At 35.9% G+C, this 26,718-nt stretch overlaps 1 protein-coding gene across 14 annotated transcripts in view; it reads left to right on the plus strand.

Annotated features, from left to right (window-relative positions):
- LOC124306895 (probable phospholipid-transporting ATPase IA) overlaps positions 1 to 26,718 on the plus strand; it is a 60,454-nt gene that overhangs the window by 29,979 nt on the left and 3,757 nt on the right. For 7 of the 14 annotated variants that reach the window (XM_046768027.1, XM_046768026.1, XM_046768025.1 and 4 more), the window contains 19 exons: positions 153 to 504; positions 13,059 to 13,270; positions 13,350 to 13,448; positions 13,544 to 13,654; positions 13,748 to 13,995; positions 14,057 to 14,337; positions 14,439 to 14,733; positions 14,828 to 15,066; positions 15,787 to 16,151; positions 16,374 to 16,511; positions 16,724 to 16,876; positions 16,971 to 17,168; positions 17,439 to 17,538; positions 18,506 to 18,750; positions 21,370 to 21,495; positions 21,660 to 21,800; positions 22,753 to 22,871; positions 22,966 to 23,100; positions 23,319 to 23,423. In XM_046768027.1, coding sequence (XP_046623983.1) covers positions 153 to 504; positions 13,059 to 13,270; positions 13,350 to 13,448; positions 13,544 to 13,654; positions 13,748 to 13,995; positions 14,057 to 14,337; positions 14,439 to 14,733; positions 14,828 to 15,066; positions 15,787 to 16,151; positions 16,374 to 16,511; positions 16,724 to 16,876; positions 16,971 to 17,168; positions 17,439 to 17,538; positions 18,506 to 18,750; positions 21,370 to 21,495; positions 21,660 to 21,800; positions 22,753 to 22,871; positions 22,966 to 23,100; positions 23,319 to 23,423 — 3,662 coding nt within the window. Of the gene's footprint in view, positions 1 to 152; positions 505 to 10,886; positions 11,357 to 12,628; positions 12,750 to 12,934; positions 12,994 to 13,058; positions 13,271 to 13,349; positions 13,449 to 13,543; positions 13,655 to 13,747; positions 13,996 to 14,056; positions 14,338 to 14,438; positions 14,734 to 14,827; positions 15,067 to 15,786; positions 16,152 to 16,373; positions 16,512 to 16,723; positions 16,877 to 16,970; positions 17,169 to 17,438; positions 17,539 to 18,505; positions 18,751 to 18,824; positions 18,998 to 21,369; positions 21,496 to 21,659; positions 21,801 to 22,752; positions 22,872 to 22,965; positions 23,101 to 23,318; positions 23,424 to 24,750; positions 26,212 to 26,273; positions 26,306 to 26,718 lie in introns of those variants that run through there. The other 7 variants (XM_046768024.1, XM_046768021.1, XM_046768028.1 and 4 more) reach the window with 7 other exon arrangements.

The following is a 26,718-nucleotide window of genomic DNA, read 5'->3' on the forward strand; positions in this document are numbered from 1 at the left end:
TTCAGTCAGCTTCTGTGACATTGGGTCTCAACTGCTAGTCCTCGCGTTGTGATATCAGATGGGGGACTAAGCTAATTCTCATTCAAAGATTTTATTCGCTTGTGCAGGTTCTGAATCGTACCATCAAAATGATTTTTTCGTTTTCATTACAGGCGCCTTTTCGGCGTACCCAAATGCCATCTGGGGTGGATTCGACGTCTCAGCGTGCCACAGAGAATATTCATTCTCCCCGACCCTTCACTCCACCGGATCTGTCCTCCATCCCCAACATGGACGGAACCCCTCACCAACCATTGAGCACTAACAACGCATTGGATTCGAATGATAACAATGGATTACCCGGACCTTACATCGTCGGCAGTCCCATCGATCTGGGACAAATAGATAATGTTGACAACATTGGCTCCCACCTCCAAGATTTCGCTCCACCTTGGTGCGGCAAACGAACGAATGACGATCACATAGAACTTAGGGAAACCGGAACTTCAGGGTCAGGGGACGCAGGTGAGCCTATGAATATTTCATACTTTTTCTTGAACGTGAAAACGGAGCTGGTTGTCGATAATCCGCCCTCACACTGTTTTCAGACCTGTTCTTTCGTATGTTCGATGAAATCGAATGTACTGACAATAAATTACACGTCAAGTGTGATACAAGTAGAGTAGAGCCAAGTTGAGAATGGTCATGCTAGTTTTTCAAATAAGCAAGTAAATCAATGTCGGGCGGGCAAGTGAAATTACGAGACTTTTATGCACTGATCGCCTCCTAATTGTTATAGCCATAATAATTAAATTTAGTGCTGTAAGGACCGATTAAACGATGGAAGTTTTTTGATAACGTTAGTAAAAGGTCTGTACGTATTCCGCTCTGCATTACGTGGTTAAAACTTGAACCTCCACTGCGTGAAATGAATATACATATACATCACATATCACAATTTTAGCATTTTTCATAATAATCGATTCGTCAGTTATATCTTGATTAATAATAGCAGGCATAAATTGGTCAACTTAAGGAAATACTCTTTCGGAACCTATAAAGTCTTGTTTAAAAACGATTTCTTCTATCCTAAGGATATTCGGTTGTGGACAATATTTTGTATTTGTTGTACGCACAAAGTAGAAAAAGTGTTGTTCGGTAAACCTGCAAAGTGTATGTAACGGCCGGTAATTGAAGAAGTCCAGGTAAGGTATTAGTTGGTAATTGTTAGTTCTCGACCTTTTTCAACAACTGCAAGGTAAATAAAACAGAATACTTCAGTGTCGGTGTGTCAGTGGACTGTGTTGGCTCATATTTATACATATAGAAAATATGGACATTTTAAAACCCAGGCATTTGCCTTTCTTACATCGAGATTTATATTTTTTATATTCTTGTTTTCGTACCGTAAAATATTCACATGCATTTACTGCAGTCCTCGCGGATTTCAATTGCATGCTCTAGTAATGAATGAATTGAAAATTTAGTAGTAAGGTCCAATGAAACTTCTGTAATTGTAAGAACGTTATGAAAATCACCGATGTATCACGAAATAAAACGGTGATTCAGATACTTGGGTTTCAGTTTAATACAGGAAAATGTGGAATTAAGTATAGTCACGCTACGACGTCGATTTTTACATATCATATTTCATATAAGGAAATGGAACCTTATTTTACACGGAGTGGCATGATATCAGTGTATGACGTATATTTCATACATGCCACATGCGTGATCCTTATCACGCGGTTAACCATTGCAGGATACGCAATACCACGCACAGTAAATATAATTGAAAAAGTATGAGAAAGAAGTTAGTAAAGTCATAGTAACGATGCATGCTACGAAAAATCGTTACTTCGCACATTTAGGATTGTTTGAATTTTAGTAAATCATGATAAACAAAACATACATATATATTTTGAAAATCAATTCCTTCAAAGTCGTTCAGAAAGTGCACGATAGGGATTTTTTCCTCTGACATTTCGTTGCGTTACCGTTACTAACTTCAGCCTCGTGAAAAATTGCAAAGTTTCCATATGGTTGTGTAGTCGCTTCTGACGTGGGAAGAGAGGAACGCATTCTCAAATCACTCGATGTGTACGACACTTTCGTCTATCAATTTTTTTGTCCATATTACACGGAGTATGTAAGTTTTCGTCTACCAAGTGAACGATATTTATTCGCATGCCTCGATTATTGATAAAATATATTGATTTACGATAATAATATAATATTACTGAGGAAGTAACATCACATCTCTGGACGAAAGTTCCTAACAGTCAAGATTCTGAGGCTCTAATTTCTATAATCTTGAGTATACGCCACAGTTGGGTTAAGTGCTCTGGATTATCGTGTCTGACCCAAAAATTTGCGATGTATTAGGAGTTTTGCCGTCTTCGATTTCCAACCAATCACGGCAGTTAATTTCTGCTCAAGCTTTTACACGTGATTCTTGCATATGACTGTGTTATCGAATGATTTTGAGAATTGAGCCTCTAGATATCCGCAAGGACACAATGCTGGAGTTACAATGAAAATAATCAAAGTCTATTCGGGTTGTTCTGGTATCCAGCCATATTCGTTTTGGTGCAATGATACAACGCAAATGTTCGATAAATTAGCAATTGTTCTCTCCATATTTGTGTATCGGTTAAAAGTATACCACTGGAGAAAATCAGTGTGTACGTACGAATTTTCACTGATTGAAATTTAGAGAGTTTTGTTTGTGATGCAAGGAAATAAAAATATGTTTATTGCAGATTGAGTTGAACCAAAGAATTCATTTCTGTTCATTTTTCTTCTACATTAGATGTCACTCAAAAAAATCATTGTCAAACTGATATTCTTTTTATAGTATATTGCATGACTTTTTCTAAACCAAAGTCAAACTCAACGGATCAAATACGGTTGGATTCGATGAAATGATGTGGTGTGACGTCGGTAGTAATTATTTTCTCAAAAGTCAAATTATTATTATTTTTTAAGTTAGTTCAAACCATTTGCGAACAAACATGGTTCAAAAAATACCTTATGCCTGAACCTAGGTACATTTTGGAAGTAACTATACCCATTTTTAATTCACGTTTCAAGGTATTAGTAGACTCATAGTGAGTTTGGAAACACCAAGATTTAATTTTAATTAAGATTAAGATTTGTCCAGTTACGTTATTCCGCAATATGTTATTTTGAATCACAATTTTCCTACACCTTTTTCGTTCGCATTTCTCTATATCACTTTACAAGTAATGTGTATAAAGGTTCAGCCTAATTACCTAGGTCCATTCCGTTTATTCCATCTGTACCTGTACCTATATTCAAAAAATGAAATCATTTTTACATCTTTGAACAGCCCTAGATACAGATTGCTATATATATGATTCGTACGCGAACTTTGATGTTTGAAAGTAAATATGCCACTATGTCCTGTTTTTGACAGCATAATCTATCGCCTTACATCTAGTAAAGTCAAGAAACAGGTGATACGGTATCTAAGAAAAGTGCTCGCAACGCTAACTTGCGGAGAACGTACGCCTTGAACAAACAATAGGCAAAAGAGTGCTGTCGACTGGATTTCACACGTCTATTCTATGCAGTAAAGCCAACTTAAAATGCGATCAATTCTATTTGTGCACATCTTCAGCTTCTCCGACCTACTAATAACTCGACTAATAATTGCTACGTCGGTTTATCGAGTAAAGGTGACGTCCTACCAACAACTATGAGAGTTGTTATTTATTCAGCTTTACAACAGAACACTGAATTATCACTTGATCATGTCCCACAATCTGATTGGCATCACCTTTGTGATACGTTCAAGCTAATGTTCAAGTTGCTTTTTCATTCTCAGTGTACAATGAATTGCTTTAACAATTAAATTTGTATACTCGTAGCGGTCGTAGTTCCTTCGATTATGGAACTGTGTCCATCCATCCTTGTAGGTGTGGGATTTAGCGTATCTAAATTGAGATTATTCCACGTAGCAGTTATTGTGTTCACTACATGTCTTCATCGACGTCTTCGTGGCATTTGTCGCCGGCGTATCATTTTCTATTGCTTCTTGATATTTCCTCCATAGTCTGAAACGATAAATGAACTTTGCCTTCGCTTTTGGCAAATTCCTCGTACCAAACCACACCAATAATTCTGCGTACGCTTTGCAATCGGTAGACTGTTTCACCACATCTTAAGTAACAAACCTCATGGAAATCCCAATTCGTAACCCAGTCGTAAGGTTAGTCTGCAGGCTGCATATTTATTTTTGCTATTCAATTATCAACCGATGCATGTCACATGTGACAGTATCAAATGCTAGGGATAGGTCACTTCCATAATTTGTGAAGGTCAGAATGAGGCTGAAGTTAGTAACGATAACGTAACGAAACATGAAGGAAAAAATCGTTATTGCACAATTTTAGAATAGTTTTGAAGGAGTTGACTTTTCATAATAAGAGTATGTTTTGTTTCTTATGGTTTACTACATTTTGAAGACTGCTATAGGTGCGAAGTAACGAAACATGCTTCGTTATACATATACAGTAATGTTATTAACTTCATTCTCATAGGTCGGATGTATTTGCACCTTTGCCACGCAAGCGTTTCGAGTATGTTGCTCCAGATAAAGAATATACATAATTACGAAAATGACAATGCCAAAGATCCGTACCAGCAAAAACGACACCGTTACGCAATTATTAACGGGTTGAAATTACTTTTATGTAAAAGGACGTCTGGTTGAAAATTACTGGCCCCTGAATTTTTTCGAATATCCGCGAAACGGTGCATCCAGATCGTTTGTTCCTGCGGCCATGGATGTTCCTTGAGGAATGGATTCCCATAAAATTATAAAATTAATTGAAATCGACAAAATTTTACGTCGTGCGAATCGTAAAATGTGGACGTATCACTTATGCCGATTACAATCTGACAAGCCTAGGCACCCTTGATCCAAAAAATGTCAAACAAGCGCCATTCTACATGCAATTCCAAACGTATAGACCAGGGTTTCCCAACCTTTTTTGTGTCAAGCCCCCCCGTAATATAAATAACGTTTTCATGCCCCCCCCCCCCCCCCCCCCCCCCCCATAATATTTTTCGTGGCAATAAAACAAACTCACTTTATTTTAATATGATTTATTTATCAATTACAACTTTTATGTATTTTCAAATGAATATTAATATTATTACTAGTGAGATACTTGAGCTTGCACGTTCTGTACTAGCTTGTCGATTCTAGGTACAGTTATTGCCAAAGTTATTTATAGACGGAATCAATCACTGTGATATTATGACGTTATAATATACGCGTTAAAATCCGTTAAATTAATTTTCTTTCGAAATTGCAAACGCGTGTTGCGCCCCCCTTGCTATTTCTCTACGCCCCACCAGGGGGGCGCGCCACACCGGTTGGGAAGTCCTGGTATAGACCTAAAAACATGTGTGTTTCACGCCGAAATGAAGAAACGACATGCTTTTCAGGAAATTGTGACAATTGGCGATTGTTCGTACGCGATGGCGTGCACTTCGGCCTTCCTGTATACTCGCACGGAACGTGTTTGAACTGCAATGAACGGCAATTATCGCAAGAACAAAAAAATAATATTAAAACAAATTGTATCTATCCAATCCAAAATTGACCACATATATGATAATATAATCGAAAATTTAGATTCACAGCGTGTGAACCATGTACAATAACGCATTTATTAAAATACGAATGAATTTCCCTAAACATACGGACGCGTTATTTATTAAACGAGATCACACATGACACGACATGTGTAACCAGTTCAATAAAAGGTACAAAGCCAATGTGCTCGCAAAGTACGTAGCTCTTGGAATGAGGTTTCGATATCACTTATACACGAAGCAGAAAGGTCCGACTATACGACGTATTTATAGTGACGTGTTTTGGTACTTGACGGATTTTTTATATTTTAGATGTTTTGCTTGGTTTATAGGACTGCGCCCAATAGACACTCAGCCTCTGAATGCATAACGCAACAACTTGATATGACGTACCGAACTTTGAAGCTGGCAACAGCATACCGAAAACAATATCTGACGTTAATGATAGCTACTTACGGCATAAATATAGAGTCAATTACGCCCCTTTTTAGATACATTCAATACATATCACACTTCTGATTTGTTATCATTTTCTTCTCGATTATAGTTTATGCTACAAGTAGAAACGTATTATAACGAAAAACACATTGATAAATATTGCTATAGTTCTCTTGGTGAAAATGATTTCTACGATTTTCTACGACTTTTGAGGAGAGATCGGGCCGTTTCGTACAATTTTGTAAAAAAAATTGTTTTCGTACCAAATTGTAAATATGCATAAATTTTCATAAAAAAAGTAGCGGATTTTCATGAAATTTTATATTTTTCAGTTAACAATGTACAGGATACTACAATTTTTAACGAAAATTAATTATTCTTTACGCTAAACTATGCATATTTACAAGATTATACGAAATAGTACGAAATGTTCCAACTTCTGTAAAAATTCGTAGCAGTAGAAATTTTCACCAGGGTTACAATCAATTTATCGTCGAGAAGATACATAATCAATCTTGCGAATCTATCCTGCCGTCATCTAATAACTATTTTAACTGGTTTTACTCAGCACGCACTGACAAATAAGTGTGAGTTACCGAGTTTTCAACTATGCAATAGGAAGTATCATAACTTATCGCCAAAGGTTCTCAGCTTGCTATTAGGTTTTCGGTCCGCACAGAGTACGACGAGTTGAAAAGGCTATAATTCTTGATACCCCTCTAAAAAATTCCCAGCGTAATGAGCTTTCATTTTATAGTACTTTCATATAGATGCCCTACGCTTTTATTTGTATTCAGTCGTCAACAACGTATCAATTTTAACGTCTGGTCACCTTCAAACTATCGCCATCTCTCCCTCTCTCTCATTCTCTCTATGCTCTCACGCTCGTCAATCCCTGCGGATAAATATCATATGCATATTAACACTTTGCCGTCCGCACGATTCGTAAATATTTATTCGCCTGGCGCCGGCAGCGCTTATTCGGATCACTTGACTTGTCGCCGGCCGTTCTTGACATTATCGGGAGATTATAAATTGTTAAGTTTTACTAATCTCGTCGTTAGTTCTCATAAGTTCTCAACCCTGTTCCCCTACTTTCATGAAATTTCGAAGATATAAATATGTAAATAAATACAAATTTTGTTTCTTTTATATATTTGTTTATTTGCATTTTCTTTGGTACTTAGTATTTATCTTTCGTATGGTACGCAGCAAAACAGTCTCCGAGATGTAAGGCAACTCCACAAGACTTGCACATTAAGTTTGTTGTTTTTCTTTTTTTGTTTTTGGAACACACGTGGCAGCTTCTTCGTTTTCGTTTGTTCGTTTCGGAAATAAGGACTAGTTGGTGTTGCTTTACTTGACCGGAAAGTCTGTCAATCGGATCATAATGAGACGCACGCGATGTAGTGGCAACCTCCAAGTTTTGATCAACAGCAGGTTCATGGCTTTTTATCCACGAATCGCACACTTTCAATAAAAAATCGTGAAACCGAAGACTCTTCTGTTCTCTATTGAAGTATTGAAATGTACGGAACGCATTAAATAATGCGCAATTAAAAAAGTACATGCACACTTTTTTTGACCATTTTATAGATTTTCTGTAGATTGGGTAATAGCTCAAATATTGGTCGGCCCGATCCACTCCTTTCATGTATTTGTTATAATCTAATACACTTTCGGGTTTTTTTATTGTGCAATTAGTCTTTTTACATGTTCTTTGCGTGTTAACCAAAGTGGCATTGTGTATTGTAGAGATCATTCGTATTGTTTTAGTTTTCGAAGCTCTCCATACCTGTGCAAGTACTTCACCTTTCCGTTCATGACAAGCTTCAAACACATTGAGATTTGCGCGCTTTAATTTTTCCGGAAATCCTCTATTTTTCCTTATGGTTCCACAAACTCGTATTTTTTTCTCAAGCAATTTCTCTGTAAGTTCCACACTATTATAGTAATTATCCATGTAAAGATGATGCCACTTTCCATAGCAAGATGTCAATAGTTCCATTACTGTTTTTCCTAATGGCTGTCTAACGCCGGAATATATTTTGAATAAAGAAATGTATCCCGTAACTGAATCACACATCATCCGAATAAGTATGCCATATTTCGTAATTTTCGACGGATTATAAACTTTAAAATTCAATCGTCCACGCCACGGTATCATTCCTTCATCGATTGAAATGTTTTGACTTGGATTAAAATTTTCTTTAAATTTTTTGGAAAAGTAATCAATTATAAATTGCACTTTGCAAAGCCGGTCGGGATTATTTGGTTTATTGTTGTTGTCAGAAAAATGTAAAAATGATAATATTTGTCTGAATCGGTTGCGAGACATCGTTTTGCGAAATATCGGCGTGTCTAATAACGGATTTGTTGACCAATAATCATCGATCCTTGCTATTTTTACGATACCCATAAGGATAGCAAGCCCAAACCATTTTCTCAGTTCGAGTGCCGTAACATCCACAAATTTGGCATTTTTTTTATCCGGTTTCCTTTTATCGCAATTTTGACGGTGGTACTTGTTCGTTTCATTGCAAATGTATTCAAATAAATCGTTCCCAATATATAATTCTGTGATATCCTCGACGCTTTGTGTATCTTTGGGAAATATATTTGGACCCGGAAATCCTTCGAATTCATTATTGGTCCTCGGCAAATCAAACTCTGACCATTGTGTACTGTCTTCTTCGTCTGACTCATTCGAATCAGTTGGCAACCGTAGCGTTCGCCGAATTTTGCTTGTAAGTATCTCACTACCGTCCGACGATTCTGCTTCACTCTCACTTTTTTGATTTTCAATGTCTTCCCAATCGGCCAAGTCGTCCGGAACGTCAGACAAATCGTCCGCGCATTCGTCGTAAATATTTGCATCGTCTCTTTCGTCTGCCATTATAAAAGGGCACAAGAACTTGTACAAATAAAAAGTTTGATCACTTGTGTAACTTATTGTTACCGAAACAAAACATCAACAGAAAGCTAAAGACACTAAAGTGTTGTCACCGACCCCGAGCGATACTGTGCTCACAACACCACTGTGGTGTCGCCGGTTGTTGGCCGTTAATTTGCGCACGACACCACTGTGTTGTCGCCGGCCGTTGGCCACCAGTTTGCGCACGTCACTACTATGATATAACTTGTTGCCCGTAGTAAACTTTCCTATTTGCGCATGCGCTAATGCGCACGTTAAACCAACAGAGGGCGTCTTCAGGAGTCTCCACGGTCTCCACTGATACTGTATGTATGATGTTACGGAGTAGCGGTGGAATGTATAGTATAGCACTGTATTTCGCCGGTGACATATTCTCATCAGAGACTAGTAGAAATAATTCCCTGTCCAGTTTTTATTTCGTCCTCCCAAAAGTCTGCGGTATATTGTTGTGTCTAGGCAGCGCCGTATCTAGGCGGTGGCGAGATGGGCGCTCGCCAAGGGCGCAGCTACCGGAGGGGCGCAAAATCGGCCATGAAAAATAATTTTTTTTTTTTAGATTAGTGCATTTTGTCAAGGACAAACATTTCAAGTTATTAAAATAAATGTTATTCCCGATTGTTAAAAGTTACTGTACGTAAGTGGTGTGTAATTACGGTAGAACCTCGATTATCCAAACCAATTAGGACCGCGACTAGTTCGGTTAATCAAACATTCGGATAATCGTATCGTGGGTTTTTTGGGACGAGATCATCAACAACACCTTTTTACATAAAAACAGTACATACATATATACATATATTAAAACTGCGCGACGAATCTCCGTAAACGGACCAACAACGTTTGATGAAACAAAGCGCGTTTCAACACGCTCGATATGCGCCTTTGCATGGCTGCGATTCTCGCAAAGATACATTGTTACGGCGATGGCAGCGAACAACAATGTATCTTTCGCGCCAACGTTCGGATAATTGAGCGTTCGGATGATTGAGGTTCTACTGTATGTCTATTACTCTTACGGTAATACTGTGAACAGTCTAGTTGGCTAGTTACAACGTGACATTACCTTCATCTCCGCCCCTCCCTTGCCGCCTTACAGTTGAAAAAAACACAAAATTTAAGCAAGCATATCGTAACTTGAACAATATCATAACTGATCATAACCCTCCCGCGGCATCTGGACTTCTCCATGTTTCATAGCAAAGCTTTCAAATAGTTTATGTAAATACATGTAATATAAGTTTTTAATCGAATATTTTTTCGCATTTTATTCAATTTATTAAAGTATAAATTTTACGTTTTCGTAGGCCTTCTATGCACAGTATTTTTGTAACTACGATTTTATTGTTGAGAAAATTTATTGTAAGTATAATCGTCTGCAAATAATGATGTATAGTCAATTTACATTCCACTTCTTTCAGTCAGATACAAACAGTTGTTTTATGTGAATAACGTCTCTTACAAATAGTAGGCTTATATTTTCATATAAGGAAAATATAGAATTTGACACAAATTCCACCAAAAAATTGGTATTTTAAAGAAACGGAATTCTCGGTTCAAAAAACTTTAAACCTACAACTTTGCACTTTAATTTTGTAAAATTTCCGTGGAAGGACCCCCGGATCCACCGTTTTCGTTGGGTAGTATTCCATAACCACCAAACCCCCCGGTGTGGGGGGGGGCGCAAATGTTGAGTCCCGCCAGGGGCGCGGCCATACCTAGATACGGCGCTGTGTCTAAGACCGTGGTTGTGTCCGTTGGTTGTGTCATAGAAGTACGTGCACACTGGCAGTTTGACAGATTAAAGAATTGGTAAAATATGCGCATTCGGTTAGCAAGAGGTGCTGCCACCTACCGGTTACTACTGTGAACCAACAGCCGTATACCGCTTAGTCTCAACTAAAATTATTAAATCTTGCCGGCGCTCTGTATTTTCGCCGTGATAGCGAAAAAAATAGCATTTTAATTAGAGTTAAATATGAAAACAAAGTTCGTTTTTTGCTTTGCTGTGAATGTGTTGTGTCCGAAAGAGCGTTTGTAAGACAAGCGATGGAAAATATTTCTGTCACCGTGATGATTAACTTCGTAGGGTGTGACGCGTGGGGTCTTGTGACGCAAGCAACCCTATTCTAATCGTTATCGCATCGCACTAATCGTTGTATATTGCTTAACTAATCGTCGCACTCGCGAAATGTAGCAAGGCATTCCATTTCACGGTCATACTGTAAACTTACGTGTCAATCCGTGCGGAACCAAGCATATTCGTATTATTGTCAATCATATATATTTGATTTGAAAAAATTTGACCAATGATTGAATATGACTGACAGATAAGCAACAGTAGTAAACAAACGATTGTACGAACGGTACACAATAATGGTATTAAAATTTTGCAATATTTGCATTACCAGATAAACATAATTAATATATTATTATCAATGATAGAAGATTAACAAACCTAGGAAATCCATAAAAATTTGAATGAATGCGGTTTCTTTAATAGAGAAGAAAATGGTTGAAACGTATCGTCATCTGTCTGCGTACAGACAAAAAACAAAATTTATTACAGTATGTTCCAAAACAGCTGAATATTCTACCATCAAAATTCTCATCAAAAAAACAAACAAAATATTTCACAAGCTATGCCAACGGGAAAGTTATCCCATTTAAATGCCAACTGTTTAATGTCAATAAATCAGATTGCGATTGGACACTGCTCCTAGGTATTCGAAGCACGAAGGCTTAACAATAATTTCAAATCTTATAGATTGGTCACAGCTGCCAGGGCATGGTCCTTTCACAGATTCCAGCTGTTACTAGTTCGGCAAACGTTTACTTGAAAACTAGCGATTACTTCTCAAGTTATCGAGTCATATTTAATGCTTAATCATATATGAATCTGATGTGATTTTATATACTTCATTCATTAGTATTCTAGTTTTAATTTATGGTCTATTAATTTCTTTCAATACAATTTTGTTGATTCGAGTGTGTAAATTTGTACTACATGCATCTATCTGTGCAACTTACAGACTTTTATTATACGTTACAGACAATTCTTCTTTTCTATCAATCATATAATTGATTATTGATCATTATCTGTTGTTCAAGTAAGAATTTTCAAAGGATTCAAAAGTTTTAATTGCACTTCTTCAATGAATCATATTGTCAGAGCTTTGCATAAAATAAAACATGATCGCAACGCCCCACATCTGGCGTACGTGAACATGTAAGAATCATTTCTTTGTTTTGATAAAATTTGTGGATTGCTCTTAATCACTCTAATTAGTTTATACCATATTATGCATAGTCTGAAGGTATAAATGTTTTCCTCTTATTTTTGCATGTAAAAACTACTGATGCAAAGAAGTGAATAATTTTCAGAATAACTTGTATTTATTTTTCTATCATTACTGCTAAAACAATAGGTTGATTCTCAATTCAATTGTCATAGTTTGTATGTATGGTTGGTTTGTGCGGTAGCCAAATCGATGTAAGTTTTTCCAACATCTACGTGTTAGATAATCATCTTGTTTTCTATTTAACCGGGTATTTTAGCTTTGAAGAAACTTTGACAGCTACAGTTTTAAAAATTAAATGCACGAATACGCAAACGTACCTGCGTACATATATAATGTGTATGCTCAATAGGTCTGATAAGCAACCACAGGGTGGCAATCGATAACAAAACGAAGTAAAATGGAGCTTGTACATAGAATTGCGCAATCCCTTGATGCGCTCAAATTTTATGTCTATCGCCGTATAAATAATCGTAAGTTTATGCGTCTGATATCAGACACATCACTCATATTCAATAGAGTTGAAATAGTCGTTTGATTGCCAATGCATATTGACAATAATGATATAGTATTTCCCACTTCCCACTGACATAGATGTCTACAATGATAAAAAGGCTCTTTATCTTTATTATCAGCTCAGTAACGATTCAGTCGGACTCAATGTAAACTCGTAATGTAGTCCACCTTAGTACATTCTTCATAAAATCATGAACACAGGTAGTAATGGCAAATCCAGTGGATGTCTTTTTCTCCCTTCAACTCACAACTTATTTTTGTTTCAGATACGGTAAATGTGGGGAATCACCCTTTACCGCCAGATGACCAAGAGGAAAGGGTTGTTTTCATAAACCTGCCTTCTCAGCAACCAGCAAAATACAAAACCAATCACATTACCACCGCAAAGTATTCTGTATTTTCGTTCATCCCTTCGTTTTTGTTTGAACAATTTCGAAGGTATAGTAACTGCTTTTTTCTCTTCATCGCGCTAATGCAGGTAATAGACCTACTTTTATTCTCAATTTTGTATCTCAGTTCGTACGATCTATATTATAACCAAGATTTTTATTTCTCAGCAAATACCTGATGTCTCACCCACGGGACGCTACACCACACTAGTGCCACTAATATTCATCCTCAGCGTATCTGCGCTCAAAGAAATCGTTGAAGATATTGTAGGTACACCTTCATTATTCAGATTTTAATTCAGATTCTAATTTTGTTGGCATGGCAAACCCGGTTCATTATTAACAGGTTGCTTTTTTTTCAGAAAAGGCACAGAGCTGATGATGAAATAAACAAACGTGAAGTGGAAGTTCTTAGAAATGGTAAATGGGAATGGGTTCAATGGCAGACTGTGGCTGTTGGCGACGTAGTTAAGGTTCGTTGGTCTTTTTCAGCAAAACGCAATTATATTCATTTAAAAGAGGCGACAAAATGTGACTTTCGAATTTAATATTCGAATTCTATGCAGGTTCATAATAATAAATTTTTTCCTGCCGATTTGATTATGCTGTCTTCGTCCGAGCCACAGGGTATGTCATTTATTGAAACTGCAAATTTGGATGGTGAAACAAACTTAAAAATTAGACAAGCTGTGCCCGAAACTGCCAAGTTGTTGGATACAAAAGAGTTGACAAAATTTATAGCAAGCATACAATGCGAGCCACCTAATAGACATTTATATGAATTTTTTGGAGTTCTACGAGAAGTCAACAAACAGTAAGTTTTTAAATGCACACATCATTATACTTTTTTGTTTCATTCGTATGTTTTCTTGTAGAAGCATACCGTTGGGTCCTGATCAGTTACTTCTACGTGGTGCAATGTTACGGAACACTCGTTGGGTGTTCGGGGTTGTAATATACACAGGCCATGATACAAAACTGATGTGCAATAGCACCAGTGCTGCACCCCTGAAACGATCAACTCTTGACCGCCTAACAAATACCCAGATTCTGATGCTGTTTTTCATACTTCTGATGCTGTGTTTGATATCGGCTATATTTAATGTTATTTGGACACATGCTCATGAGCAGGATTTATGGTATTTAGGTTTGCATGGTGAGTGTCTTGCGCTAAAATACCTTATACTGTAGTTAGTTCGCCAGTTTGAAATCAAAAGGAAACAATAATAATACCTGTGTGTCTTTTTTCATTTGCAGAAGCAATGACCAAGAACTTTGGTTATAACTTATTAACTTTCATTATATTGTTCAATAATTTAATACCGATATCGTTGCAAGTTACGTTGGAGGTAGTACGATACGTTCAAGCAACTTTCATCAATATGGACGTGGAAATGTATCATGCAGAAACAAACACTCCTGCAATGGCACGTACCAGTAACCTCAATGAAGAACTTGGAATGGTCCGTTACGTTTTCACAGATAAAACCGGGACCTTAACTCGGAATGTGATGGAATTTAAACGGTGTTCAGTCGGTGGAAAGCTGTATGAGTGAGTAAATGACTTTCGAATTTTTATTAGTATTGAAAACCTATCAATTCGAATTGTTTCATTTAAAAACTTGTTAATAAATTATACATTACAGCCTGCCAACATTGACAGGAAACAATGATGGTGTGAAAAGAATAAATGCAGATATGAGCTGTTCGTTAGTTAAAGATATAATGGATGGTAGAATCAAAGCAGATAATCCGTCAAATGATGATTTGGCTAAACAAACTACTGCTAAAATTTTACACGAATTTATGGTCATGTTATCTGTTTGTCACACAGTTATACCTGAGAAACTTGATGAACAAATTGTTTATCATGCTGCATCACCTGGTAATTGCATTAAGAGGGGTGTACGGTCTATGAGAGTCAAAAAAGTAAGGTATTTTCAAGACTTTGTGAAATCAGTAATAAGACATTGAAAGAAATTGATGCTAACTGGCTTGGAAATATAGGACTTACAATTCATTTCGTTCAACGAAAATTCAATTTTCAATCATTATGCCACCTACCTCTGCAATTTCTTGTTTATGGAATGTAGTTGAAAACACTTTTAAAAATTGCCTAAAGTGGAATTTACAGTTGCAAAGTTTATCCCTAACTTTGACGATACAAACGCAATGTTGTTGATTGTGACATTTGTGCTCAAAGTAGTTCGGATAAGTCTCTAAGCAAGGCTTCTGGATTTTACTTGGACCTTCCATGAGCAGGCTTCTGTCAACAAATTAAAATGTTGCTCAGCTGTTTTTTGACTGTTGCGCAGCAAAGGCACTCATATGCAGCCCTAAACTTACCTTAGGGTTTACCCTAAGCCTCACCTTACCTCTAGCAGAAATTGATCCCGCGTGTCGATTTACGATCTCTTTCTGTAATTATTATCGACTCCATGGAATTTTGAGAATAACATATTTTTTTAATGCTCTTAGGTTCCATACCCCCTTCAAGATATTCACCATTACCATATTTATGTATGAAGAAAATAGAAGTAACCGCAATAATTTTATTAAATATTACGTCAAGCGTCTATTATACGCTAAGATTGTTTTATTATAGATGAAAGAGCTCTTGTGGACGGAGCAAGGCAATTTGGTTACGTATTTAATACACGAACACCTAGTTCGGTAGAGATAACTGCATTAGGTGAATGCCAACGTTACGAGATTTTGAACGTCATTGAATTCACTTCTGCCCGCAAAAGAATGTCTGTGATTGTACGAACACCAGATGGACAGATAAAGTTATTCTGTAAAGGAGCTGATTCAATCATTTACGAGAGGCTCGCTAGTAAAACAACCAACAACCATGAAGATGGCGTAGATTTTAGCGAAATTACACTAAACCACTTGGAAGCTTTCGCGACTGAAGGATTGAGGACACTTTGCTTCGCTGTCGCTGATATACCTGAATCACTTTATCAAGTGAGGCACTTCGATCAGTCCCAATAACTATTAAAATATCAACTTATTATCCTTGAAATCCAACATTAGTGAAAAAAAATTCTGAAACTGTCACACTTCATCGTATATTAATCAAACTTCTCATGTTTTTCTGCGAATATTTATAAACAATTCAGCATAACTTGCAGTGCTGCTGTAGGATATAAAAAGTACTTTGAATAATTTACATTTTTTCCTAAACAGAGGTGGCGAGAGACTTACCACAAAGCGGCGACCAGTATGGAAGATCGTGAAAATAAATTAGAGTATGCCGCCAACCTCATAGAAAATAATTTATCACTGTTAGGAGCCACTGCAATTGAGGATAAACTCCAGGATCAGGTATAGTTAATTCAATTATTTGTGTCATATTATTTTCGTTTTAAATGTCAGCGAATAGTCTGGTAAAGTTTTCAAAGGCTAAATTGCGAACTCTGTAACATTGTCTACACTGCTACATTTTCTGTACTCGACAAAAATAAAAATTTCTCACTCACTCATTCCACTGTCTTGTTTTTATATATGAAAGTAATGAAGATTTTTAACTCTCGTAGGTACCAGAGACTATAGAATCTTTAATACAAGCTGATATCAACGTATGGGTTTTAACTGGCGATAAACAAGAAACAGCAATAAACATTGGATATTCGTGCAAACTCATTACGCATCCAATGCCTCTAATTATAGTCAACGAAAATTCTCTGGACGTAAGTAATCATGTAAAGTTTTTTAGCTGCATAGCTTTGTATGCAACAATTTTTGTATCGATTAAATAACGGATGAAAATTTTACTCCATGCAGAAAACGAGAGCAGTAATCAGACAACACTGTACCGACTTTGGACAAGAATTAAGATGCACAAATGACGTAGCTCTAGTAATTGATGGAAACAGTTTGAAGTATGCTTTGCTGTGTGATTTGCGGCAGGATTTCCTCGATTTGTGTACATCCTGCAAAGTTGTTATTTGCTGCAGAGTATCTCCTATGCAGAAAGCAGAGGTGAAATTTATTTCCTAATATTTACTTAGTTTATTAAATCCATCTTATCACTATTATGCCTGTAAGCCTGTCGTTCTGTGGTATTCCGCCATCAGCATCTCTATGAATTTTACTCGAGTATTACTTTCAACAAATTTCAATCAACAATGAAGTCCTGCTTACCTTTTCTGGATTTATGATTTCATTAGTATCATTTGTATCAGTACAATGCCTCAGAGACTTTTATCTGAGGTTGAATTTCAACTTTAATTAATCTGTGAAAAAATTCAGGTTGTAGATTTGGTCACTACTTGTACAAAGGCAGTCACTCTTGCGATTGGCGATGGTGCAAATGATGTAGCCATGATTCAGAAAGCTCACGTTGGAGTTGGTGAGTTTTCATAATGCAATGCTATTTATTACATTACGTTTGTATGCAAACCAAATAACTACCTTGTGTGAATGACAATGAGCAAAAATATATACAACTATGAGAGAGATAGATTTTATACAAAACTTCATAATTTGTCTACTTTTTGACCACTTTAGCTATAATGCACAGACTACACTGAATATACCTATTTTTTATATTTTTTCAAGATTACAATATATCATACGAATCAAGGTGAAAATGCACTCGGTGTAGCCAGTAAATCACAAATGAAACCGTTATCTATGTTTTCACATCTAGCTGGTAGAGATCAGCAGCTATGGATTGAATGCTAAAACCACAGAGAGTGTTTGCGCAGTTGGATGTATATGTATGTATAATAGACTGACCGTTCAAAAAAAAATATTTATGCTCCAAGTTGAAAAGTGGTCATCAAGGTTGAATGCTCTATCTCAGTATTAAGGGGTGCCAGTATTTTATTTATTTTTAAAAAATTTTTTTTCCTAATAAGATGTCATTTGTTTTCAGACTTGATCTTTTTGTATTTTCATAACGATTCAAAAGAAACAAATAGTAGGCTGATAAATCTAGGATTGAAAGTACTTTTTTCTAAAATATTTTCAATTTCTCATCCTGGACTATTCAATATGGCATCAAATAAACATATAGCTTAAAAATTAGTCTATAAAAAACATGACATTTTTTTTTTTTTTAATCACTGACACCCCTTAATAATGAGACAGAGGATTGAAACTTTGAGGATTTTCTTTTTTTAAGGTCAACTTAAGTTTTTTCATCTTGGAGTATAAACGGTCAGTCTAATATATAATGTATGGCTCCGTTCGAATGTTTAGCGGTCTAGAGGTAAGCGAATTTGTAATTTTGTGCTGATATGGGATGCATGGAAAAATTTGATGTCATTTTGCAAAACCATTGTGTATAATTTATTCCGTGGAATCAATTACAGGAATATCAGGAGTGGAAGGACTTCAGGCAGCTTGTGCTTCGGATTACTCAATAGCGCAGTTTAAATTTTTAAAACGATTGCTATTTGTACACGGTGCCTGGAATTACAGTAGAATGTGCAAATTAATTTTATATTCATTTTACAAGAATATTTGCCTGTATGTTATCGAACTTTGGTTTGCCATATACTCAGGTTGGTCTGGTCAAATCTTGTTCGAAAGATGGTCCATCGGTCTTTACAATGTGGTAAGTAAAATCACGATATTTTTATTGTGTTGCTGTAGATACAGCACCTCAGTATTGTTTCATATTCTTAACAGTCTTGGACCCCAGAATTCTTTCGTTTTTTCCTGACACCATCTCGGATCGTTTTCACACCTGGATAAGGACTGTATTTATCATATTGGCTACTAAAGCAGCTGCTTACCTATTTTGGAGGCCTCTTTAGTATCTGTGATTTACAGCGTAATTTTTCATCAATATTAAATACTGTGTAGGTATGATTTGTGAATTCTCTGATTATTTCTGTTTGCTGTAAGTGCCTGGATAAAAATTTACTCAAGTCGTTCTTTGGATATAAAAAACTTGCTGGAAAATATAAACCATCAGAATGGGTATTCAAATATTGAAAACTGAATCAAATGACGAATTTGCATTTATTAATTGATATCCAAGAAATATCTGACTATTAAACGAATGAAAGTACCAGCGTGTACTGAAATTATGGAAGTTACTGGTTTCACATAGACTCCTAATAAAAAAAATCACCCGAAACGGATGCAAAAGGAGAAACGCAGCACAAGAAGTCAAGTCACACAATAAAAAATAAAAATTCAACAAGTTTGAAAACTTCACTTCTGACCTGTCCTTGCGCTAACTGCTTGCGCAACCTTCGCTACACGCTCTGAATTCTATGCCTAACTCCATGACTAATCATTCCAACATGTAACACTCAACGCGAAGATTGATCTCTGAGTGTATAGATATTTGAAAACACTCGACCATTAAGTTGAATATTCAGTTCTGCAGCATTTATTGTATGCAAGATATGAATACTCATAGACACCAAGCATAGCAGACTATTATTTGATGCAATTACAACGTGAATATCACAGTATTCACGGAAGATTTTTCCGTAAACGATCAGCATTTAATTGCATACATAATCGAGTGATCAAGAAGATATGAACAGCAACTTCATGCACGTGGTATTATTAGCAGTGAGCATTATTATTTATGACTCTTAGAAGATTCGATTATACGGTTGTTATTATCTCATGTGCAAACTGCATTTCGATCTATATTGCGCCATTCTTTCAAGCCACGTTTATCCATCATAAACTTCGAACTAAAGGATTTGATCCAAATATCATGACACTAAAAATCTGAAGACAACGAACTACACAGCGAATGATCTAAAAAAGTGATCGTAATAAACAAACCTGAATTTTTGTGAGTTGAGGCTGTTCGATAAAAAAATTGTACAGAGCATATATAGATACACAGGTGTAAATCAAGTTTGTCCATTCAACAAAAAATACCAAACGGTAATTACCAAAAGGTGAATAAATGAATTGCTTGAGGATAGTAACAAAAGTGAAATTCAAGAAAATCAAAGAATACTATCAGTTCTGTTGCATGCTTGCATCATTCTGAAACAACAGCTTTTACTGTGCTCAATATCAAAAAATTAACGGCTGCAAGAGAAAAGCATCCTGCTGGATTCGTCATGCATAATGTTGGAATTTCATAAAGAGGCACATTACTTGAAAGAAAGAGAAGATTGAAACAAACCAGCTTGGAGGTTACCTAATGCCTCTCATTTCCTAATTATTGCCTACATCAAGTCAAAATATGTACAGTTTATTCAAAAGTATACACGAAGCAAGTGATATTAAACAAACACATGCAGAAGAGATGCATCAATGCATAAAAATTGGTTGGACCAGAAACTCATCCCAAATTCTGTGATATTGAAACTACACTTGAGTGAAATATTTTTCTATAGAATTCGTTAATGGTTAAAAAAATCAGTTTTAGAAATCAGCTGTTGAAGTGTTTAAATGAAAGGCTGAATCTGTGTAATGAATGAACAGTAATATTCTTAAAAAAAAACTAAAAATGCAGAAAAAATATCTGCTAAGAAACTGGTGCTCGCACTCAATTGTTCTACAGTGACATCGGTACTTTTAAAATTACACAAATTTCTTAAATTCTATAATTTGACTTGCAATAAGAGTGAGGACATCTTGAACACAAGTTACCCAGTTTCATTTAATAAAAAGAACAGAAACTTAAGACCAGTGCACAAGAAGATAGTCGATACTTTCCTATTGATCATTCTGGAAGTACCATTCCATATGGAGTATGAAGACTTGCTCGGAAAAGGACTGGGTGATTTTTAGAACCAGTGTTATATTCTGAGGCTCGCAATACCTGTGTTTTTATACATATTTATAAAGGTCACAATTGTGTTGACCATACTATACTCTCATACAGCTATTTCACTGATTGTGACAATTTTTACCTAAGTTGCAATCTCTTTGATGTGTCCCAATACTAGTTATTGGTTTCGCAAATTTAAGAAATAGCACAATCCGACTTTTCTTCTACACTCTTCTAAAACCACTTCTCTATGTAGCCAGTACAGTTTGAGAGATACTGGAAGGAAGATTTGATAATCATTTTAACTATAGCCCCAAGAGACTATAGAAATTGTATTAGACTTTTTTTCATCCAAATATTTCGAGTCACTAAGAATGCAAGAGTATTATTAGTAAAGCAAATCGGAGATGTCACGTTACAACACATGAATCCCCAATCATAATGATAATTTAAAAATGATGGATCATTTGGTATGTTAAGGTATTTACAGCAGCACCGCCCTTGGCAATGGGACTCTTTGATAAGGTCTGTGCGGCTGAAACTCATTTAGCACATCCAAGATTATACCATCCACCCAACTCTATGGACTCTATGTTTAATATAAAAGTTCGTACTATTATTTATTTATATTAACATTTTTATTTTTATTCAATTTATTATAAGTAAGAAATAATTTATCTTTTCTGTTACTGTAATCTATTGCCTAACATTGAATTAATTTTATGTTTGCATATCATGAATTTTGACTAATTAAATTCTTATTGATTTAGGTATTTTGGATGTGGATAATAAATGCATTGGTCCACTCTGTTCTGTTATACTGGTTACCATTATTAGCCCTTGAGCAAGACGTAATATGGAGCAATGGTCGAGACGGAGGTTATATAGTGTTGGGAAATTGCGTGTACACTGTAAGTTTTTCGAATTTCCTACTTCTATTGCAAATAACTCATTCTAAGTCTAACTATTTGATTGATGTTGACAGTATAGTATAATGCTGTAATTATAAAACATCTTTCTTTGATAATTGATCAATTGCAAACAAACTAGAAGTACTATCTGTTACGCCTAACGTAATATTTTATTGTGTTCAAGATTGTTGGGCCACCGGATTTATCCTATATGTATACAGGGTGTCCCTAAATTGCCTCCCACGGACTAGCCAGCATAATACCTCATTAAAATCCAACCGAGAATTTCTTTTCCGGAAGATCGTCCGATGCATAGTTTTTGAATTATAAGCGATAACGCTAGGCCAATCAGAGTGCACCATTTCATCTAGATTTGCCGCCACGGAAATTGCTGTTTTGTTCGTCTGGGTGAATTATTATTATTTGTTTACGAATTAAATATCGGCACCTCCCCTCTTTCGCTGCTGTAACCCTTATGCTTGAGGATGCGCTTCTGCTTACACACACAAGTGTGCGCCCATGGATGTGCGGCAGGCAGCGTGTACCGCGGCAACAATACCGAGGTCAGCGCTCGAGAAGGGGTACAACAGGGAGAGAGGGGAGGTGCCGATATTTAATTCGTAAACGAATAATAATAATTCACCCAGACGAACAAAACAGCAATTTCCGTGGCGGCAAATCTAGATGAAATGGTGCACTCTGATTGGCCTAGCGCTATCGCTTATAATTCAAAAACTATGCGTCGGACGAGCTTCCGGAAAAAAAATTCTCGGTTGGATTTTAACGAGGTATCATGCTGGCTAGTCCGTGGGAGGCAATTTAGGGACACCCTGTATATATTAATATATATTTTAATATGATCATATGTTACCGGCACTAGACAGCCCGCAATATTATTATTATGTATGTAGTTGTAGCTTTAAATAATGAACTAACGATTTTCTCAAATTAGTATGTTGTAGTGACGGTGTGTGCAAAAGCTGGATTAGTCACAAACTCATGGACATGGGTGACACATTTAGCGACATGGGGATCTATTCTACTCTGGTTCTTATTTATTCTTACGTACAGGTAAATTTACTCTTCCTTGAATAATTTTTTTTATCATTTATCACTGACTGCAATTCTCTATACGTCATATAACATCGTTCTTACATGTTTGAAGCAATTTTTGGCCAACCTTCAATGTCGGTGCAGTAATGGCTGGTAATGACAGGATGCTCTTCACTTCTCCTGTCTTTTGGCTTGGTCTCATTCTCATTCCAACAGCAGTCTTACTGCTTGATGTTACTGCTAAAGCGTAAGAACCTTTATTCACCTTTTACACAGAGATATTAATTTTCAAGAGTTTTCAAGTCCATACGCAAAACTTCTTAACAGTAGTTTCTGTATTCCATATTTATCATATGTAATACATCGGCATAGTATTACCTTTTTCACTAAAAGAATTACTTAATTTTTCATTCAACAATGATCAATTGAAAACATCATTAAATTATTTTAATTATCCAAATACAGAGTCGAAAATACAATCTGGAAATCAATAACGGTAGCGGCACGGGAACAGGAGATCAAAAAATCTGATCCAAGTGACGTACTTAATAAACAGGACCACAGAAGCTCGTAAGTTACTGTCAATTGTTTATCAGTTCTTCATTTATCATCTTACGCTAGTATTCTATCTGACAATACGTCCATGCAGCTGTTGCAAAAGTTTGGTAACATTTTCAAAGTTATTATTACTATTCCCCTTTCGTTACAATTTGCATTGACTGAAGGTATATAAGTTAGCCAACTCTGGGAGGAACTCACAATAGATATGGTGGTTACCAAGTGTCCCAAAGGACATTTCTATTTTTTGAATTGCCCGATTACAGGAAACGTCTCTTGAAACTGAACGGTCCAAGCCACGCGGTGATTGCCACCACCAACATATGCACAAGTTTTCGTTTGCAGCATTTGTCCGCTAAGCTTGGCTCAAGTGAAGGTTATGCATGGGTTGGTGCTGGCAGTCACCGTATGGCTCGGGCTGCTCGGTTTCAATTGACTTTCCCTATGTAAATCTAAGATGATTATAGCACTAGCAATTTTGTTTATTCTTAATTAATACAAACAGAATACATGGAAAACATACAACGACATGCAAAGACCAGGAAAACTGATTCTGCAAATTAGTAGTGATGTAATAACTTCTGATTCATCCAGTTTCGCAATGTGAGCCCAGCACCAAACTAATTAGAACCCAATTGTGACCCTTGGCGTAGACCCACCAAAGTATCTTGGTTTTATATACCTTCAGTAAACGCAATTACAATGAAATTGTAGTTTTATAAAACAATTAGATCTAAACTGATAACTGGACTTGTCTACATAAATGTGGTCAGAAAGTGCAAATTTTTCAGTTTCAAACTTCCTTAGAATAATGATATTAAGTTGTACTATTATGTTTTCGACAGTTCAATAATTTTTGTTAAAACGTCTTAAATAACTTTTATTTCTTGGTTTTACTTCTACCCAAGTCTTGTTTCCAAATGAAATTTTATTAGGTCTATTCAAAATCTCAAGTCGGGTAAATTAATTTCAGGAACCCAGATTATTCATTTCGATACATATGCAATTGTTAAATGGGGATTTCTGGCATGCGACTTTCAGTTGCTTACAGTAGAACAATGTAGATCGCATGGCTTCTCAACATTACTGCATTTAATGTTCTTTTTTATCCTGTCTTGTTCACGCTTTAACCATAACATACTTTATGAATTGATTATTTACTTGATTTTCGAAAGGTATAACAAAATTAACAAAACAAGGATTTTCATTAACAGCAAATCGTGAGCATGCATCAAATTTCTTCTATTAACAATTTCACAAAGATGAGTACTAAATCCAAAAAAAAAAGTTGAAACAAAATTTTTTTATACCGAAAATTGGGTGATTTACCTTTATTAAGAATCAAGCTATAACTTTCATCCGGGAAAACGATGACAGGAACTGGAAAAAATGGTCACCCAGGCGATGTTTCATCCGTCGTTGGTTTTTGACATCGCTATGGCCACCGCCACGTCGAAGTTTCTTGAGAATACGAACGCGAATGTTTCCATTATCACTAGTAACTCAAGGCCTGTTAAAACCACGCAGTTCTACACTACGTGTATAACATATCTCTCCCTGCACCTTGTCAATCCTTCGTTCCAAGAAACCAACATGGAATGCAAATTTTAACTAACAACAAAAAATCAGGGCTCGCCACTCTGGAAATATCTATGAGGCATGCATCCCTATCAAGTAATTATATCATTTGAATTATAATTTCATAACACTACATGAAATAACTTTTCACTTGTCACATCTATTCATTAGTGCAAAGAAGCACAGCCGACTATTTTTGCACAAATTTATTTGATTGTGAATAATCTTGTACATCAGTCTTCGTGTAGGACGGTTCTAATTTTTGTCTAGATTTCTATTGTGAATTATAGTTCTTCAATTTATTTCTTGTTTTTAGTTTTCTCGAGTGTGTTTTCTCCTCTTTGATAGACCCCGAGGCTAAACGACAGCTGGAATGTTGAATAGTAGTATGTCGTATATCCTTAAGACTATTTTAGTAAATTCGTACAATATGCTCATTTGACGTAATTTTTAGACAAGTTACAAATGTAAAGCTCCTTATTTTTGTTATTACATTAATTTTTATTTTTGATTCATGTATTGTCCCACCTAAATGTTAATTTATTTTGTTACAGAAAAAAAATGAAAAAATAATTTCCAACCACCTTGTTATCCTGATCCCTTTTATATTAACTGGTGGGCTATTCCACATGGAAACAATCACTCTGGTCTCAAATGCTAACGAAATCCAACTTCGAAAGGGCTAACAAAATGGAAAACTGAAAAATATATGAGACCTGATTGACTTTTTGCAACTGAAATAGCCTTTACACTATTTGACACATTTTTTCATCAAGTGTTTCGCATCCAATCTTGCATCGCTTTAACTATTTTGGTAATATTATTCTGCAACTTATAAACTTACAGCATTGAAAGTACCGAAGTGGGTATAAGTTGGATCATATTTCAATATATTGTTGTAGATAGGTTTATTACAATCAACATTTATATAAATTAAATTACAAATGAATAGTAAAGGAACCAGTTACACAAAGTAAATATTCCTACCACTATATTCTCGGTACTGTTTTACAAAATACTGATGATTGTTACCATGCTTCGAATAATCACTCATGGACCAATGATCTAACAACAAACTTTCCAAAATACACTAACAAACATGAAATTATCACCCTATGTGTGCTCTTCATTTGAAAAATGTACTAATAATTGAATATTGATTGTAACCTGTACGTTAGAGTGATTCTTGGTAACTATGGATAAAAAGTAATTACTGTCGTTATGGTTGTTTTTCCTTTATAATGTGAGCTGTGTTTGGTATGTTTGACCATGGTACCCGTCCAGACCTGTGCATGCCATCATCGATCTTGCGAGGTGTAAGTACCAAGTAGCAAAATGTTATATAATTTTAATTGTTGTATAATTTGATGTCATTAATTAGTCGATATTTATACATGATTCAGTATCAATGATTTTTGATTATTGTTTATTATTCGTACGTCAGTTTACTATCCTACTAAATGTTCTGCATTGCATACACCTGTTGCTACTGTCACTGCCTTGATATATTCAGTTGTTGCCTTCTTAATTTACCTGTAACTACAACCGTAACTAGTTCCACTACTTTTACGCACAAGCGCATCGACACTTAAGATTTAGATAGAATGCTGCCAGCTACTTGGATGTATTTCTAACGATTTTTGACTATCAATTTTTTATCATGTATCTCTACGTCAATTTGGCGTTGTGCCATTGTCGTTTACGATTCGAACTGGCACTCATACTTCAC

This window comes from Neodiprion virginianus, chromosome 6 (assembly GCF_021901495.1).
Source record: "Neodiprion virginianus isolate iyNeoVirg1 chromosome 6, iyNeoVirg1.1, whole genome shotgun sequence".
Taxonomy (NCBI): domain Eukaryota; kingdom Metazoa; phylum Arthropoda; class Insecta; order Hymenoptera; family Diprionidae; genus Neodiprion; species Neodiprion virginianus.